This window comes from Poecilia latipinna, unplaced genomic scaffold (genome assembly GCF_001443285.1).
Source record: "Poecilia latipinna isolate Pla-1442-1.1 unplaced genomic scaffold, P_latipinna-1.0 Scaffold2692, whole genome shotgun sequence".
Lineage (NCBI taxonomy): Eukaryota > Metazoa > Chordata > Actinopteri > Cyprinodontiformes > Poeciliidae > Poecilia > Poecilia latipinna.
In genome coordinates, this window is record NW_015115308.1 from 24,733 (window position 1) to 39,263 (window position 14,531).

At 39.2% G+C, this 14,531-nt stretch overlaps 2 protein-coding genes across 4 annotated transcripts; one reads left to right on the forward strand and one right to left on the reverse strand.

The window, feature by feature from the left end:
- The first annotated feature begins 1,146 nt into the window (after nucleotides 1-1,146).
- Nucleotides 1,147-5,347, forward strand: LOC106938796 (pinopsin-like). The gene is made up of 5 exons (XM_015020962.1): nucleotides 1,147-2,231; nucleotides 2,935-3,103; nucleotides 3,341-3,512; nucleotides 3,592-3,816; nucleotides 4,937-5,347. Exons 1-5 carry the CDS (start codon nucleotides 1,889-1,891, stop codon nucleotides 5,105-5,107), a joined length of 1,080 nt encoding a protein of 359 aa, XP_014876448.1. The 5' UTR covers nucleotides 1,147-1,888; the 3' UTR covers nucleotides 5,108-5,347.
- Nucleotides 5,304-14,461, reverse strand: tpst1l (tyrosylprotein sulfotransferase 1, like). 3 transcript variants are annotated; one of them, XM_015020963.1, is made up of 6 exons: nucleotides 14,187-14,461; nucleotides 10,967-11,650; nucleotides 9,888-10,046; nucleotides 9,384-9,637; nucleotides 6,438-6,639; nucleotides 5,304-5,737 (listed from the first exon to the last, which is right to left on the reverse strand). In XM_015020963.1, exons 2-6 carry the CDS (start codon nucleotides 11,360-11,362, stop codon nucleotides 5,699-5,701), a joined length of 1,050 nt encoding a protein of 349 aa, XP_014876449.1. In that variant the 5' UTR covers nucleotides 11,363-11,650; nucleotides 14,187-14,461; the 3' UTR covers nucleotides 5,304-5,698. The 3 variants fall into 3 exon arrangements, with proteins under 3 accessions (XP_014876449.1, XP_014876451.1, XP_014876450.1); XM_015020965.1 differs by lacking the exon at nucleotides 14,187-14,461 and adding an exon at nucleotides 14,090-14,114; XM_015020964.1 differs by lacking the exon at nucleotides 14,187-14,461 and adding an exon at nucleotides 12,119-12,199.
- Nucleotides 14,462-14,531: the final 70 nt, after the last annotated feature.

Sequence of the window (14,531 nt, forward strand, 5' to 3'; positions counted from 1 at the left end):
TTATTTATGACAATAACAATAGAACAGTTGTTATTGTCATATTATTGTTTTTCTTCAAGTCTATTTTATATTTTGAGAATGTTCTACTCCAAGCAATTACAAATTACACAAATTTTGTGTTTATAATAAGCAGTAGTGGTTTTGATATGAGCAATAATGGTGGGTGTTAGGGCGTACTTTTTATCGTTTTTATCCATTTGCAGTCAATATGACTGAGGGATGATTTCACAATCTTTTTTCCAGGACTGCACTACAGTTTTATCCTCCCCCAGAATTTAGAGAATTTTTATATTTTGAATAGTAAGATAGTGACCTGCATTATATGTGTCTTCAGTCAGAGGCTTCTTCATATTCACTGTAATACAGACTGCTGCAAGAGATCTTTCCTGCCAACAGCCATTACTATCTACAATAACTCTTTGAAGAATTTGAATACGAGTCACAACATTTAATTTCCCTTTGGGATCAATAAAATATTATTGAATTTGAATATCCAAGAACTGTTCTGACATTACTAGAGTGCAGGAGTTTAGGAAAACATAGTGTAAAGGAAATCCTAATCCTACTTTGCTTGTTTTACTTTCAGGGGATGACCACCAGATAATAAAATAGTAAATTGTCAATTGTGCCCTAAATAATTTATCTATGCCACAAAAAGGAAAAACACAAATCCTGTTTTCTTAGATGCAGCCACCAATTTCAATTTATTCTGTAAGTTAATAACCACCAAAAAAGGAAAGTATATTAAATATTTTATGACCAATGAAATACATAAAGAATCCAGCATCTGGAATATTATCCCATGGTTAATGTTAAGTTCCTAAAAGGTGCAGAGCTCCAAAATAGCCTTTTTCCCCAGTGAGCTGTTCATCACCTTCATTAATTACTTGAGATGCTATTATTAGGTTGAAAGCCATTAGGGGATGATCCATTTTTAAAGAAAATGAACTTGAGTGGAGGTAACCACACTGAAAAGCTTCACATTTTTGAATTAGAGACAAATATTTTTTGATCAATCCTCAAGTAAAGAAAAAATAAGTGAGCCACATTTCTATAATATTTTTTCTTTTTTAATAGGAGATACAAATTATCTTTTTTTTTCATCACCATATTATATTATTCTGGTTCTTGGTTTGCTCACTAGCAGGCTCTGTTCCTTTGGACCTGGACCTGTAAAAAGCATCTCTTATTTGCATGTCCAGTCGAATGAATAGACTCTTCCTTTTTCCTGTGGAAAAATGGTGCCCCGTTTACTGCTTCCTGGACCATGGTTGGCTTTCACATAATGACTGTTTAATAGATTTTAGGTGCATTGAAAAACATTTTTTACTATCAGAAGAAAAGGAAAACATGCACACACACGGTTAATTTCAGGGAACTTTAAGTATTTATTTAATCTACTCTAGTTAGCAAAGAGTTTCATGAGACAAAAAGCGCAGTGTGATCATTTATTAGTCAAATGCCTCAGCATCTTGGCTCATGGGTGTGAGCATTCTTGGCCTTCCCTATGAGTCAGCCAAAACTTGCATAATGGACGAGTTGGCTCATTTATTGAGGTCTCCAATCTGCTGTGCAATATTGCATCAAGAACAATTAAAAACATGTTTTTGATAAAGAAAGAGCTACTATTTTTCCTCATTCCCTTTCTTGTTAGCATAGAGTTGATTTTAGCACACATTTATATAAATGTTGGATTGGATTAATTGAGTAAATTGCATAAAAAAGTGGGACAGTAAGGACTGGCAGCAGCTCTGAAGTTTTGTCCCTCCCTTCATCCTCATCATTTTTCAGCTCAGTGTGTTTTATGCTACGGCTGAATAGCACCATTATATGTTAATTTTCTTTAGAGAATACAGTTTATTTTTCTGTTTAAGTCTTTTTAAGTGCCATGATGATCCACACTCAGCAGCAGAACAGTAACCTCAGCGGCGGGCAGCAGAACCCACCCGGGTCGGACTCCTCTCTCAGCCGGGCGGCTCACACCTCGGTTGCCGTTGCCCTCGGGTTCATCCTGGTCCTGGGCATCCTCGGCAACTTCCTGTTGCTCCTGGTTTTCTCTCGCTACCCCGGGCTGCGGACTCCAGCCAACCTGCTCCTGGTCAACATCAGCGTCAGCGACATGCTGGTCTGCCTCTTCGGGACTCCGCTCAGCTTCGCGGCCAGCGTGCGCGGCAGGTGGCTGACCGGGTCCTACGGGTGCCGGTGGTACGGCTTCTCCAACGCGCTCTTCGGTAACTGGAAGTTTTTACATCCTGTGGGATCATACAGCTATGACCTGCACAATTAACTATTTTTTGGAAACGTCCTACACTGCAAAAACACAAAATCTTATCAATATTTTTGGTCTAGTTTCTTTTGCAAATATCTTAGTACACTTTAAACAGGACAAAACTAACTTTAAAGGGACATTTCAGCAAGAAATTTAAGTCACTTATTCATTAGAAAGTGTTCCAAAGGTAGATTATGTCACTTATAATTAGTAGTTCTTATCAATATTAAGGAATTATTGAATCCTACATTTTGATTAAAAATACTTGTAAAATACTTTGAAGTGTACTGAGATATTTGCACTAGAAAATTACTTAATATATATATATTGCAGTGAATGGTCAATTTAGGACCATTCACTGCAACATAATTAATTAATTTGACAACATATAACAAATTAACTTAATTTTTAAGCCACAGTATGAAAAAAGAGTATGTTTTTATGTCATACTGAAAATGGCTGGATAAAGATTAGCCTATTTATTGAGTTGTCCAAGAGCGATTCTGTTATCTGTTCGCCACATATTTAAATTGCAATATTTTTCATCTAAATTACTATTTTTGATTAAAATGTGGAAGAGTAGTCAAATTTCCCAACTTCCTGTTATTGTGTGGCTTTGTTCTCATATTGCTAATGGATTTCTCCACTGTGTGTCTGCCTGCCAGGGGTCGTTTCTCTGGTGTCTCTCTCTCTGCTGTCTTTTGAGCGGTACACCATGCTGCTCAGCGGCTCCCAGCTCAGCTCCTCACATTATCGCAGAGCCAGACTCTCCGTAGCGTTTTCCTGGCTCTACTCACTGGCCTGGACTTTACCGCCACTGCTGGGCTGGAGTAGGTCTGTATCATCGCTGTTTTTAACCCAGCTGTTCTCACTTTACACCACATGACTTGGACATTATATCAAAACAACATTACGGTTTATCGTAATAGCAATTTATCGCCCAGCAAAACTTGTAATTGCGACAGGTTTAGAGACAGATTATGTTTGATTAAACTAAATACAAATAAAAAAAACTGTCTAATGGATTTTCAGATCTATTTTTTGGTTCCTAACATACCCATCTCTTAGCAGTTACGGGCCGGAGGGTCCCGGCACCGTCTGCTCGGTCCAATGGCGGCGCCGCTCCGTCACGGCTCGCTCCTACATCGTCTGCTTGTTCGTCTTCTGCCTCCTCCTGCCTCTGCTGCTCATGTTCTTCTGCTACGGCCGGATCTTGCTGGCGATCAAAGGCGTGACGAGACAGGTCTGCTTAGAACTTGACCTTTAACCTCTGTGTGACGAGTCGACCTTTCCTTCAATTCACCAGCCTCGTGTGTCTCCAGGCGGCCGGCTTCAACAAGTCGCAGGTCGAGGGTCGGATCCTCCTGATGGTGGTCGCCATGGTGACAGGCTACCTGCTGTGCTGGACTCCATACGGCGTTGTTGCGATGCTTGCCTCGTTCGGACGGCCAGGAGCGGTGCCGCCTGCAGCCGCTTTGATTCCCGCCCTGCTGGCGAAGACCAGCACCGTTCTCAATCCGGTCATATGTGTGCTGCTCAACAACCAGGTAGGCGAGCACAACTACCAGTGTTGGGTGCTTTGTATGGAGCTAAACTGGGGCCATAATGTTTGCACAAAAGAAAAAAAGAAAAGAAATTGAAACTGAACAAAAAGATTTGAAGCAAAAAAATCAAATTAAAAAAAAAGATCTGAAACTGGAAAATAACTTTTAAAACTGAAAATAAAGATTTGAAACTAAAAGATTATTTTGAAACTGAAAAAAAGTTTGAAATGGAAAAAAATATTTAAGAGAAAAAAGTAAGATTTAAAATTGAAAAAAAAACATTTGAAATTGAAAAATTAATTTGAAATTGAGTTTGAAACTGAAAAATGTATTTAAATTTGGAAAAAATAAGATGTGAAACTGAAAAATTATTTTGAAATTGAAAGAGTTTGAAACTGAGAAAAAAGTCTGAACTGTAAAAAGTGTTCAAAGCTGCTTCTGAGATTCAAAATCTTTGTTTTTTTAAGTTTCAGATTATTTTTCTTTAGAACTAGCTTTATGGCCCCAATTTAGCTCCATACATTTGGCTATAAAACTTAATGGAAGGAAACTGGAACATTGGTTTTGGCATACTCACAGTATAATGCCGCTACTCCCATGTTCCACAGTGGAAATTGTGTTTAGGTGCTCTGTTCTGTTTTTAGCTACATTAATATTTCCATCCACTCTGAGCAGCTCCACAGCATGGTGCTGCCATCACCGTAGTTTACAGTAGAGAGGGGTAAGGTGTAGAGTTAATGTTAAACACAGAACTTTACCTGGGTTAGTTTGGATCATAAATAAACCAAGCTACTAAACAGAGGTCTTAGAGGAAATAATATTTAAATACTTTTAACTTATTTTGGTTCAAGAATTTCCTACAGCAGTTCAACAGGAGAATCTCTATTGGAAACTTGTTCTTCATCAAACAAATGAACAGTGCTCTGTTATATTCAAAGTTTTGGTGGATTTTGCTTTATAACCCAACCTTCCCACCATATTTTCTCCTGGATTATATTTAAAATCTTACTAAACCCAATCATTGTTCATGTCTTGAAATGTTTTTTTTTTCCTACTAGAGGTAAATTGTGTTGTACCATCTTTACTGTCTGTACAGTTTCTCCCCTCATTGTGCTTCTCTCAGTTCTCCAGATGTTTCCTCGACATGATCAGCTGTAGTTCAGAGGATTCTTCAGCCGACGTATCGAGCAGCAGGAGCATCTGGGCTCAGAAAATGCCAACAGAAGAGCCAAACACGAACCTCGCTTTGCTCCCATCCACTGTCCATAATATTCAGATACCTGTGCAGGTCTAAGTGGCTCACGGTGAAACGTAACAGCACAAAGAAGTAATTTCTGTTGAGCTTTCTGCCACTCATTTTTCTTTATCTGGAAGTCAAAGGTGCTGTGTTGTTAAAGCACCACAAGAGGGCGCTATGGACAGAAAAAAATAGTATGATGCTGTGTACAAAGATGTTTGTCTTGTAATAAACCATCAAAAAATGCCTGATGAACATTCAACCAAAATAATTTATTAAGAAAATAAAAGTACATTTTGAAAAATATATACAGTCATTATGCTTGACAACCACTGACTGAGCTCGTAGTGAGTTTATTGGTCTTAATACACATTCACATTGCGATGAACTTGGGAGAAAAGTTGAAACACTGTCGGGTAGGAGGTGATGGGATGTGTCAAGAATCTGTGGAAAACAGTTCACTGTGAAGAGTTGACATTTAAAACGCAAATTAATCCAATACCAGTCTTCAAGCTTGGAAACTGTAAACGAGTCTCAAGAAGAATGTAATGTAATCGCAACGCTGCAGTCCTCCCTGTGAGGCGAGATAACGGCTGCAATAAAAGTCTGTTCAAGGTGTGTCCGTAAGGCGGCAGAGAGCCGCCATCTTTAACTGGGATGAGGAGGGTCTGCTGCCGTTTTCTCTCTCTGAGGGAAGAACAGAAACATTTCTCACTCACGTGAAAAGAAATGTACAGAAAAAGACAAGAAAACATGCGGCTGTCAGAGTCATGCTGCTTCTTCAACAGCAGAAATTCAATTCATTTTAGAGAAGATTGTCCTCAAAGCTGGTTTTGACCAAAGAAGACTGTTCATTTTCCAAATAATATGACAGTAAAGGTAAAAGATCTAAACTCAACATTAGCTCTATAAATTGTCCTAGAATTTATTGCAATAAACAATAATATTGAGACCACTTTCAAGTAATATACTGGCAATGGTATAATCATTAAAGATTCAAAGATCAATAAACTTTAAACTCTAATGAATATTTAACACTGGAGACATTTTACATGTCCAAAATAAATCAACAAAACAGAAACAACAAATAAAATGATGTTTCATAATCATCCAAATGGAAATTATTGAGCTAATTTTAATTTACCTTGCGATAAATTGATTTATTACTTTACTGTAACAAGTCAAATTGTAACGTTTCAAAAGAATCACCAAGAAACACATATATTAGTATAAATAAATAACACAAATAGAAGAAAAGTCTACTTTTAAAAAGAAACAAACCAACAATCCTTTGAAGTCATGGCTATTAAAGAAATTTTAGAGTTAAAATCATTTATGGAAAGAAAATAACATTTAAAAATAAAAACAAAATGCTCCCGTCCCTTACCTGTAAGTGGTTAAAAGGAGACGTGATGGGATCCGCTTTTGTGTAATCAGGGGGGTTGGCGTGCGGATTGTAGCCCAGGCGAGCGAGCATCGGGGCGATTTCGGCCATGTCATCGATCACATTGCTGGGAATGTTTCCCACCCACTTAGAGAGGGCCTCAGTGTTCACTGGCTTCACCACCTGGTCTGTGGAGCGTTCAACCCTGTCCTCACACACACACACACACACACACACACACACACACACACACACACACACACTTGGCCATCAGCTTGGTGAAACTAACCAGATGAGGAGAGAAAAACTGAACACACTTTTTAACAGCGTCTCCAAACATAAAAAAGTTCAAACCAAACAGGACGTAAAAGAAAAAATGGTAAACCCTTTCAAGAGTAAAAATCAATAGTTGGCCAAATAAAACTACACGTGTTAGATGAACAAAAAAAAGAAAAAAAGAGAACAGCTTTGTTCACACACTCAGGTGAGGTTGTGTTTGCCCATCAGGTGAGCTGACCTGAAAGGTAAAATAAACCAGATAAAGAGAAAAAAACTGGACACGCTTTTTAACAACATCTGCAAAATTTATTTTTTAAAGATTTGTAAAGTCAAAGTAGTAACTCAAATCAAACAGGAAGTAATAGAAAAAAAATCAATAGTTAGCTAAAAAAATGGACACGTGTTAAAGAACAAAAAAGAAAGGTGAGAAGGAATAAAAAAATGTAACTAATAAAACCCATAAACAACATGGAATTTCACTTTCCAAGTAATTTCAATGTAATGTGTGCATCTAAATTGATGCACACGTCAAAAATAAGAGCAAAAAACAGGTTTATTTTGTAACATCTTTGTGAAAGATTATGAAACATCTGTGTGAGTAAATGTTGCATAAGTAAAGAAAAATAAGAGAGCTAATTCCCCCTGAATGCAGCCTAAGTCCTTTAAATAACAGATTTGGGCTTAGCATGGTACGGCAGCCAGATTCCCACCAAATCCCCTGAACGGCTGCCCAGCAGAAAGATGCTCCGCTTGAATAACAACAAGTGAACAAAGCAGCACAAATCAAGTCTGCTGGGGGAGGTCGCCAAGCTGCGCTTGACCCCGAGAGGTTAGGCTGCTTTAGAAGAAAACTCTGGCAACACGGCGGCTCAAGTCGGATACAAATCTCCCTCCCAACCTCAGCTGCATTTTAATTCAAAGCAATTCTCTAAAACCAAACCCACATAAATATATGTTTGAACATTTTTTACAACCTAAATATTGTAACATAATGCCTAAGCATGAAACCTCAGTGGTTATTAGTTACTGATGGGTCATCATTCTCCACCAAAATCAATCACTCTACAAATAGATAGCAGCTGACACAACCTGCATCAGTGATGCATGTAATGTGTTATTACTGTGATTTATCAAACCAAAGATGCAAAAGAAAGGATCATTTTTTTGTGGCAAAGCTAAGCTTGGTCCAAACTGGGTTATGACACATGGAATCGTAATTCCAAACAAAGCCACAAAAGATAAGCTGAAACAGGAAAGAACTGAGGTATTACAGAGAAAAAGCTCAATCTGATTAAAATATGGTGGTGTGTGATCCTAATAGCTTTGCATAAACAAATGACTGCAAACCTCAAAGAGACAGGAGCTTTGTTGCAGACATGTGGAGACACTTCCACAAAATGTGGGAGACCGATGAGGTTACATGGAAAACAGTTTATAACAGAAACTAAAAGTAAAGGAAGTTACTGAGTTATGTTCTGACTTCTTCACACACATCTGATAATAAAACCTAAGATCAGAAGTGCTTTTTAAAAACTTTTTAATATATAAACCTTTATTTTTTTTTAAGTAAGTAGCACTTAAAGCACTGTTACACAACAAAAGATGGCTACTTGTAGTGAAATTTGATAATATTGGTCACATAAACCTAAGTTTTAGCTCTTAAAAAATGAATAATTTATTGTATTTAAGTTTATAATTTATTAAATGAGATGCACTTATTTCAATCTTGTGTTTCTTGTGAAAGTGAAATGTATTTCAGCTTCTTACAATAATAATACCCCCCCCCCCCAGCAAAGTCCAGTTAGTCTGAGGAGATTCCAATGAACTGCTTAGACTGACACGTGTGGGAATTTAAATCATAAAGAAAATATGAGTTTCTATGCTTTCTCAAAAATAAAAATTAAAGTCAAGATAAATGTGTAATGTGGGTCCATGTAAAAATAGCCGTAGTAAAAATCACATTCAGTTCAGGAGCTTTGAATGATTTATTTTGAAATGTAAAATGACAAAAGATTTAAAAAGCTGGAAAAAATATATATATTAAACCAGGTTGAAATAGTTAATCCCAGAAAGCAGAAATGTCCCACAGCTGCATGAAGAAGAGGAAACAGCTGCCTTATTCTAATTTGGTACTTTAAAATTTGTACACTGCGGGAAAAGTACTCCATGAAAATGTGAGTATAAACAATCCTGTTTCTCCCACTCAGTCCCACAGCCGGTTATTTATCTTGACTTTCCTTGTTACAGAAAATGAAAGACCTGTTGTCTTTAAAATGTGGCTACCCTTGTTCTTTTAGACACGTCCGAGACTTACAGAGTCACTAATTAGCAACTCCTATTTTTAGATTTTTCTCCACAAGTTTAAGACTTTTAAGGCCATTTCACGCGTCTACACACAACTTCTCACAAGAAGCTCATCAATGATGTGCAAACAGCTTCTGGGCTGTTTTTTAAAACTTATTTTAGGTTGAGGTTTGGAGATATCTGCCTCTGAAACTTTTGCTTGCGTGCCCACACCAGAAGTGAAGCACTTTTTATGCAAAACTACATTTCAAGACTATTTAATTCACGAGAGAATATGGTTCTAAGTGAAATATTCATGGTCAAACAGAACATACTTGCATGATGAGACATGTCAGAGTTTGTTGCATTAACGTGTCAAACACTCACCTGGACAGCGAAACGCCACCAGCCTTCCCAATCAGCTCTTCGTGGTGCAGCACCGAGGCGTCCCACTGCAGCTCCAGGAAATTAAGCAAGTTCCTCATTTCCTGCTCGGGGTGGAGAACCAGCTGCTCGTATCGGACAGGTAAACATCGCGCTTCCCCCACTGCCTGGCACTGGCTGAACATGGCCTCCACTGCGCTGCTCCACTTGGTCAGACAGTCTCTGTAGCTGCTCAGGTCGAACCCCGAGATGGTCACCTGAGACAAGCAGTCAATAATAAAAAACATAAAGTAAAAAAACCTTTCACTAAAGATTCTGCTTTGCTGTGAGAAAACATGGCTAACGTTGTTTCACTCTCCCCCTCTAACCACTAACATCCCCACAGAGAGCGCAGCATCAGCACAAATTTGTGATGTGCCAGCTTGGAAATATGAGCCTGCAAAATAGAAGCCATACAAGAAGTTTTCCAGCCCCAGTGAAAATAAACAAGGAAGAAAACAAGCTTACCTTACGAGATATCATGGAGTGGACGGTTGCCCGTCCGTCTCTCAGCATGAGGACAAACTTGGCTTTGGGGAAGATGCGTGCCAAATAAGACAGGGACTTCAACGCAAATGGGTCCTTGTTGCAAAGACGAGGTGCAGGCTCTCCATGGCCGACTATCACCTGCAGCGCACACACGCAATACGATTCAATACAGCCAGGAGATTTAACTACAACCCTACAATAAAGTAACTATCTTCAAACTAACCTCCCACAAATATCAGCACTGTTTAAATACATCCACAGTCACTTGCCAAACTATTTTCTCCTACAGCTGGAGGAAATGGAAATCTGTAAAACTTGAGATTACAGAGCAGCTTCATGTTCCAGCAGGGCAATGATCCTAACCACAGCCTGAGCTATAACAGAACCAATTAACCTAAACCATTAAATGTGTTAGAAAGGTGCTGATAAAATCCAGAATTAAAATAAATTTTGGAATCTGTGGAAATACTACAAACATAGGTCCAAAGATACTCTCTGTTACGGCCTGACTGACTCAATCAGCTTTGCACAACTCAGTGGCAAAGTTGTGCAAAGCTGAGAGAGATGGAGAGATTTTGCAACGTCAGACTGAAGCTGGGCCAAACACTAAGGCACTAAGGCTGAGATTTAAAGAGGCAGTACTATGCGTTTTACAGGCGCATAGTGCTGTTTTATAGCATAACCAAGTAACTATGCTAGCTAGATTTACTCCCACGAGGAGCTGCAACTTGAAGGTGGAGCTAAGTCCAATCAGGCGTTTTGCACAGCTGAATGGTTGCCATGGAGATTAAAGGATTTCTTAGACATGCATGAAAGAATCAAGTCAATACTCCAGGTATGTTTTAGATAAGGGAATAACATTGGAACATGCTGTAACTTAAAAAAAACATTGATTTTACATGATACTGCCCCTTTTTTAAAAGCCACATTTTCACATAGCTAAAAAAAGTCTACAACTCTTTCAACACATCGACGTTGTGCTGAGCTAATCTTGTAATCTAATATGTTTACGGACACAAGGGTGTTTGAGGCGCTCTCGTTTCAGACGAACCACTCACTTCCAACAGAAAGGCTCGCACTGCTGCGTCCAACACCTGGTCAGTGACGCCGGCCTCGTCCAGGCGTATCCTCTCCCTGACGGAGCGACTCCAGGTGGCCCTCATAGCCAGGAGGCGAGGGATCACCCTGGTCTCCTCGCCGCACCGAACGGCGCTGTGCGCGTCCAGCATCACGCGCATTAGCGTGGTGCCGCTCCGAGGAAAACCCCCGATGAAGATGAGGGGCGTGTCCTCCGGGAAGTGCGGCAGACTCTGATTGCCTGAGGCCATGTTGAGCTCCATCCAGTGGTAGCGGTGGCTTTTCCGAGGGCAGTCTATACTGTTCATGCCCAGGTAGAGCAGGGAGGCGGAGCAGAGGAGCACGCAGCCCAGCAGCATGTTGGTTCTGCCTCGCATGGCTGTTGGGGTCTTTTTTTGGAAATCAGGAGCACATAAAATAAAACTTGGGTGGTGTAGATGGATTCTGATGTGAGAGAATCCACGTCTTAAAATTTAACCGGAGTCATTTAGACATAATTAGATCAACAGAGAAGAGTCCAACAGAGATGAGTGGAAGTGAAGCTGAAGAAGTTGCAGGCTGGGATTCTTCCTCAATCCTCCACAGCCGTCATGGCGCATTCTCCGACTGCAGGACCCAAACCTGCCGCCGACCAGTCAGCCACGTCGCCTAGCCATGACTCCAACCTAAAACACACACACACACACACACACACACAGATTTTACACTATGAGTTGGAATAGTTTTATCAAGACTTTACAGTGTGACAAAGATTACCTCAGGATGAGTTTCACAGCCTTCTGAGTAATCCAGTAGGTTTAATTACCCAATTTACAATTCTAATAAAAAGCTCTAAAACATAGCCAAAGCATGAGTAAGTTATTACCCACTAGCAGGGAGTTGTGGAAACTGTTGATTTGGCAGAAACGCTGGAACATCGTCTCTGAGGGGCTGAAATGAAGCTAGGATTTTAGTTTTCTTAAAGCTGCTATTTTGCTGCCTCTGGCTGTCGAGCCATATCAAAGTTCACTGCGGCAGGCCGCGACACGTCCAAAGCTACCAATTACAAATCCGTCATGTTTTCCTTCTCACTGACAAATTCTGTCAAACTCAAACACTCAGCAATGCCAGTTTTAGATCAAGTTACTATTTACAGAGTAAGACATCCTGCAACTTCTCCATTTCATTTCTGCAGTGTGTACGGAACATTTCTTGATATAATCCACTTCCCCCTACTAGCATGGAAAATATTTTGCTAAAGCAAGTCAGGAGTTAGTTTATCTGCCATCTTTTTCAGACGGAAAGTGGTGAGAGTCTAACATCTGGATGCCACGTGGAGCTAAACGTCCCTGTGCTGCCTAAAAAGAAAATCAAAAACAGAAAACATCTGGATGAGGCTCAAGGTGAGGCCTTATGAGCCCTTGGAGTTTTTAATGCTTTTTTTTTTTTACTTTTATTTAATGTAACTAACATGGATTTGCTTGGCAAGTTTTAAATGATTTTTTTCCTTACTGAATTTCACTTAAAATCAATCATTTTCTGTCCTATAAAATACTTTAAATAAAAATTAATTAAGTTATAAACAATTTAACTACAGAGGCTATTTTGCACAAGTTGCTTGCACATAATTGCTCTTCAGAAATGTATCTTAAAGCTAAATAAAGCACACAAAACTACACCCAACTGGAGTAACACAATAGGAAAAGGGTTTCTGTAAAGTGTAACGATTGTGAGCAAGTACAATGTGCACAAACAGGCTTCAAAAAAGCCACAAAGTCGTCTGATCACTAAAGACCAATAAACAAGATCAGTTAAACAAACTGATGACTTGGGATCACAGGTTGCAAACAGGTAATGGGGCAAGTTGTGGATGGTAAACAATTTTAAGAAAACAGGAACTAAGAACTAGAAGAGCCGACTTCCTGCCAACGTTCGAATGGGCAGAACAACCCTTTAAATTTCCTTTCATCGGTATGAGTTAAAGGCTAAGAACATAAATATATTTTTTTAATCATAGCAGTCTGTGCAACTGCAGAGTGCAGCAAGATTAAATCTGCAGCTTGATAGATGCATAAATAAAGAAAAAATGTGGGGGTTTTGTCAGAGCAAAGGCATGTTTGCATGCTCTGTACATGTTTAGATGTAGACATGTACTGAGCATTGTAAGAGTAAAAAATCCCGTATTTACATCCTTTTTTAGTTTTCTTCCATAGATGCTTATATAGTTTATTAAACCATTTGTATTTTCTTTTTTGTGTGTGTGTCCAACAGCACTATTTATCAGAATTTATTCGAGAATAAACCAATCCATATAAAGGCCATGCTGTTTTTTCATTATAAAAACAGTTTTTTTCTTCCCCAATTATGATCCTGTCACATACACATCTTAATAAACAAAGGAATCCTATGCAGTTTTGAAAAGTGGAAAATTATAGGATCAGATCAGTTTTTTCTATAATTGGGTAAGTATGGAGAACTAAAATGAAGTATGGAAAATATTCCAATGTCAACGTGATAAATACAGGGATCTGTAATCAATCCCTACCATCTAATACACATATGTGATATGTTCATACCTTGTTAATTCTTTTGTCATTATCGTTTTCTTCAATCCCATTTTGTTTTCTACAAAGCTTCCTCCCACCATTTTTCCCTAAAATAGTCATTTTCCTTCCTTTCTGCATTCTTTCCTTACAACACTTCTTCTTTCCCACACTCTGTTCTGCTTCCTTCTTCTCATCAAACACCCACTTGCAACAATCTTTGTTTTAACATCACAATAATTTTTTCTCTCTTCCTTTTTTTCAATCGGTTTCTTGCATCCTTTCAGTCTATTTTCCTTCCTTCCCGTAAGTCTGGTGTTTGCAGGTTTCGCATTTAAATTCAGACGACTATAGAAACATCTGCTGCTGAGACATGGAGGACTTTTGTTTTAAAACAGATGCTGACAGTAAGATGTGTCAATGGCGATTTGAAGAAGCGTGCAAGTTTTAAATTAAACGATCCCCGGAACCAGAGCCCCAGGCCCAGCAGCTACACACATCTGGCCTGGTTAAAAACCCCCTTAACTGCGTCTCTAAAAAATTCAGCAAAGAGCCAGGTGAACGACCTGCCTGCAAACCCACCTCTCTCTGCGCCATTTAACCTCCTCTACTTGCTGTGAAGAAACTCATTCTGTCTGAAGCCAACGGCGGTTTAAAATTAATAAACATGTCAACTCACCAACGTCCGTGAAACTGCCGAAAATTCGAGGAAACGGACAAGGACCTTGATCTAAAAAAAAAAAAAAAAAAACGCCCGATACACACGGCGGTTGTCCTCACGAGAATTTCCCCGTTTTTCCTTTCTCGGTTATTAGCTGCTCCACGTCACAGCAGTGATATTGACAACATGTTGGCATTAAATGAGAGAATAACTCGATGTTTCGCTGCTTATCCCGGCGTAACTTTCACAGAGAAGTCGAGAAGCCTTTTACCGTTGAAAAGGAGAAAAAAAAAAGACGTACCGTCGACACGAGTGACACGAAGCAGAGAGAACTCGCCTCTGATTGGGTAACCGCTAAAGCTG

Bases quoted from the DNA above. Each gene is read 5' to 3' on its own strand.
- LOC106938796 (XM_015020962.1), top strand. From the start codon at position 1,889: ATGATGATCCACACTCAGCAGCAGAACAGTAACCTCAGCGGCGGGCAG. The intron at 2,232-2,934 runs GTAACTGGAAGT...TCTGCCTGCCAG, and splicing joins CTTCTCCAACGCGCTCTTCG to GGGTCGTTTCTCTGGTGTCT. The intron at 3,817-4,936 runs GTAGGCGAGCAC...TGCTTCTCTCAG, and splicing joins GTGTGCTGCTCAACAACCAG to TTCTCCAGATGTTTCCTCGA.
- tpst1l (XM_015020963.1), bottom strand. From the start codon at position 11,362: ATGCGAGGCAGAACCAACATGCTGCTGGGCTGCGTGCTCCTCTGCTCC. The intron at 9,638-9,887 runs GTAAGCTTGTTT...TGCTTGTCTCAG, and splicing joins ACTCCATGATATCTCGTAAG to GTGACCATCTCGGGGTTCGA. The intron at 6,640-9,383 runs GTGAGTGTTTGA...GTGTGAGGACAG, and splicing joins GGTGGCGTTTCGCTGTCCAG to GGTTGAACGCTCCACAGACC.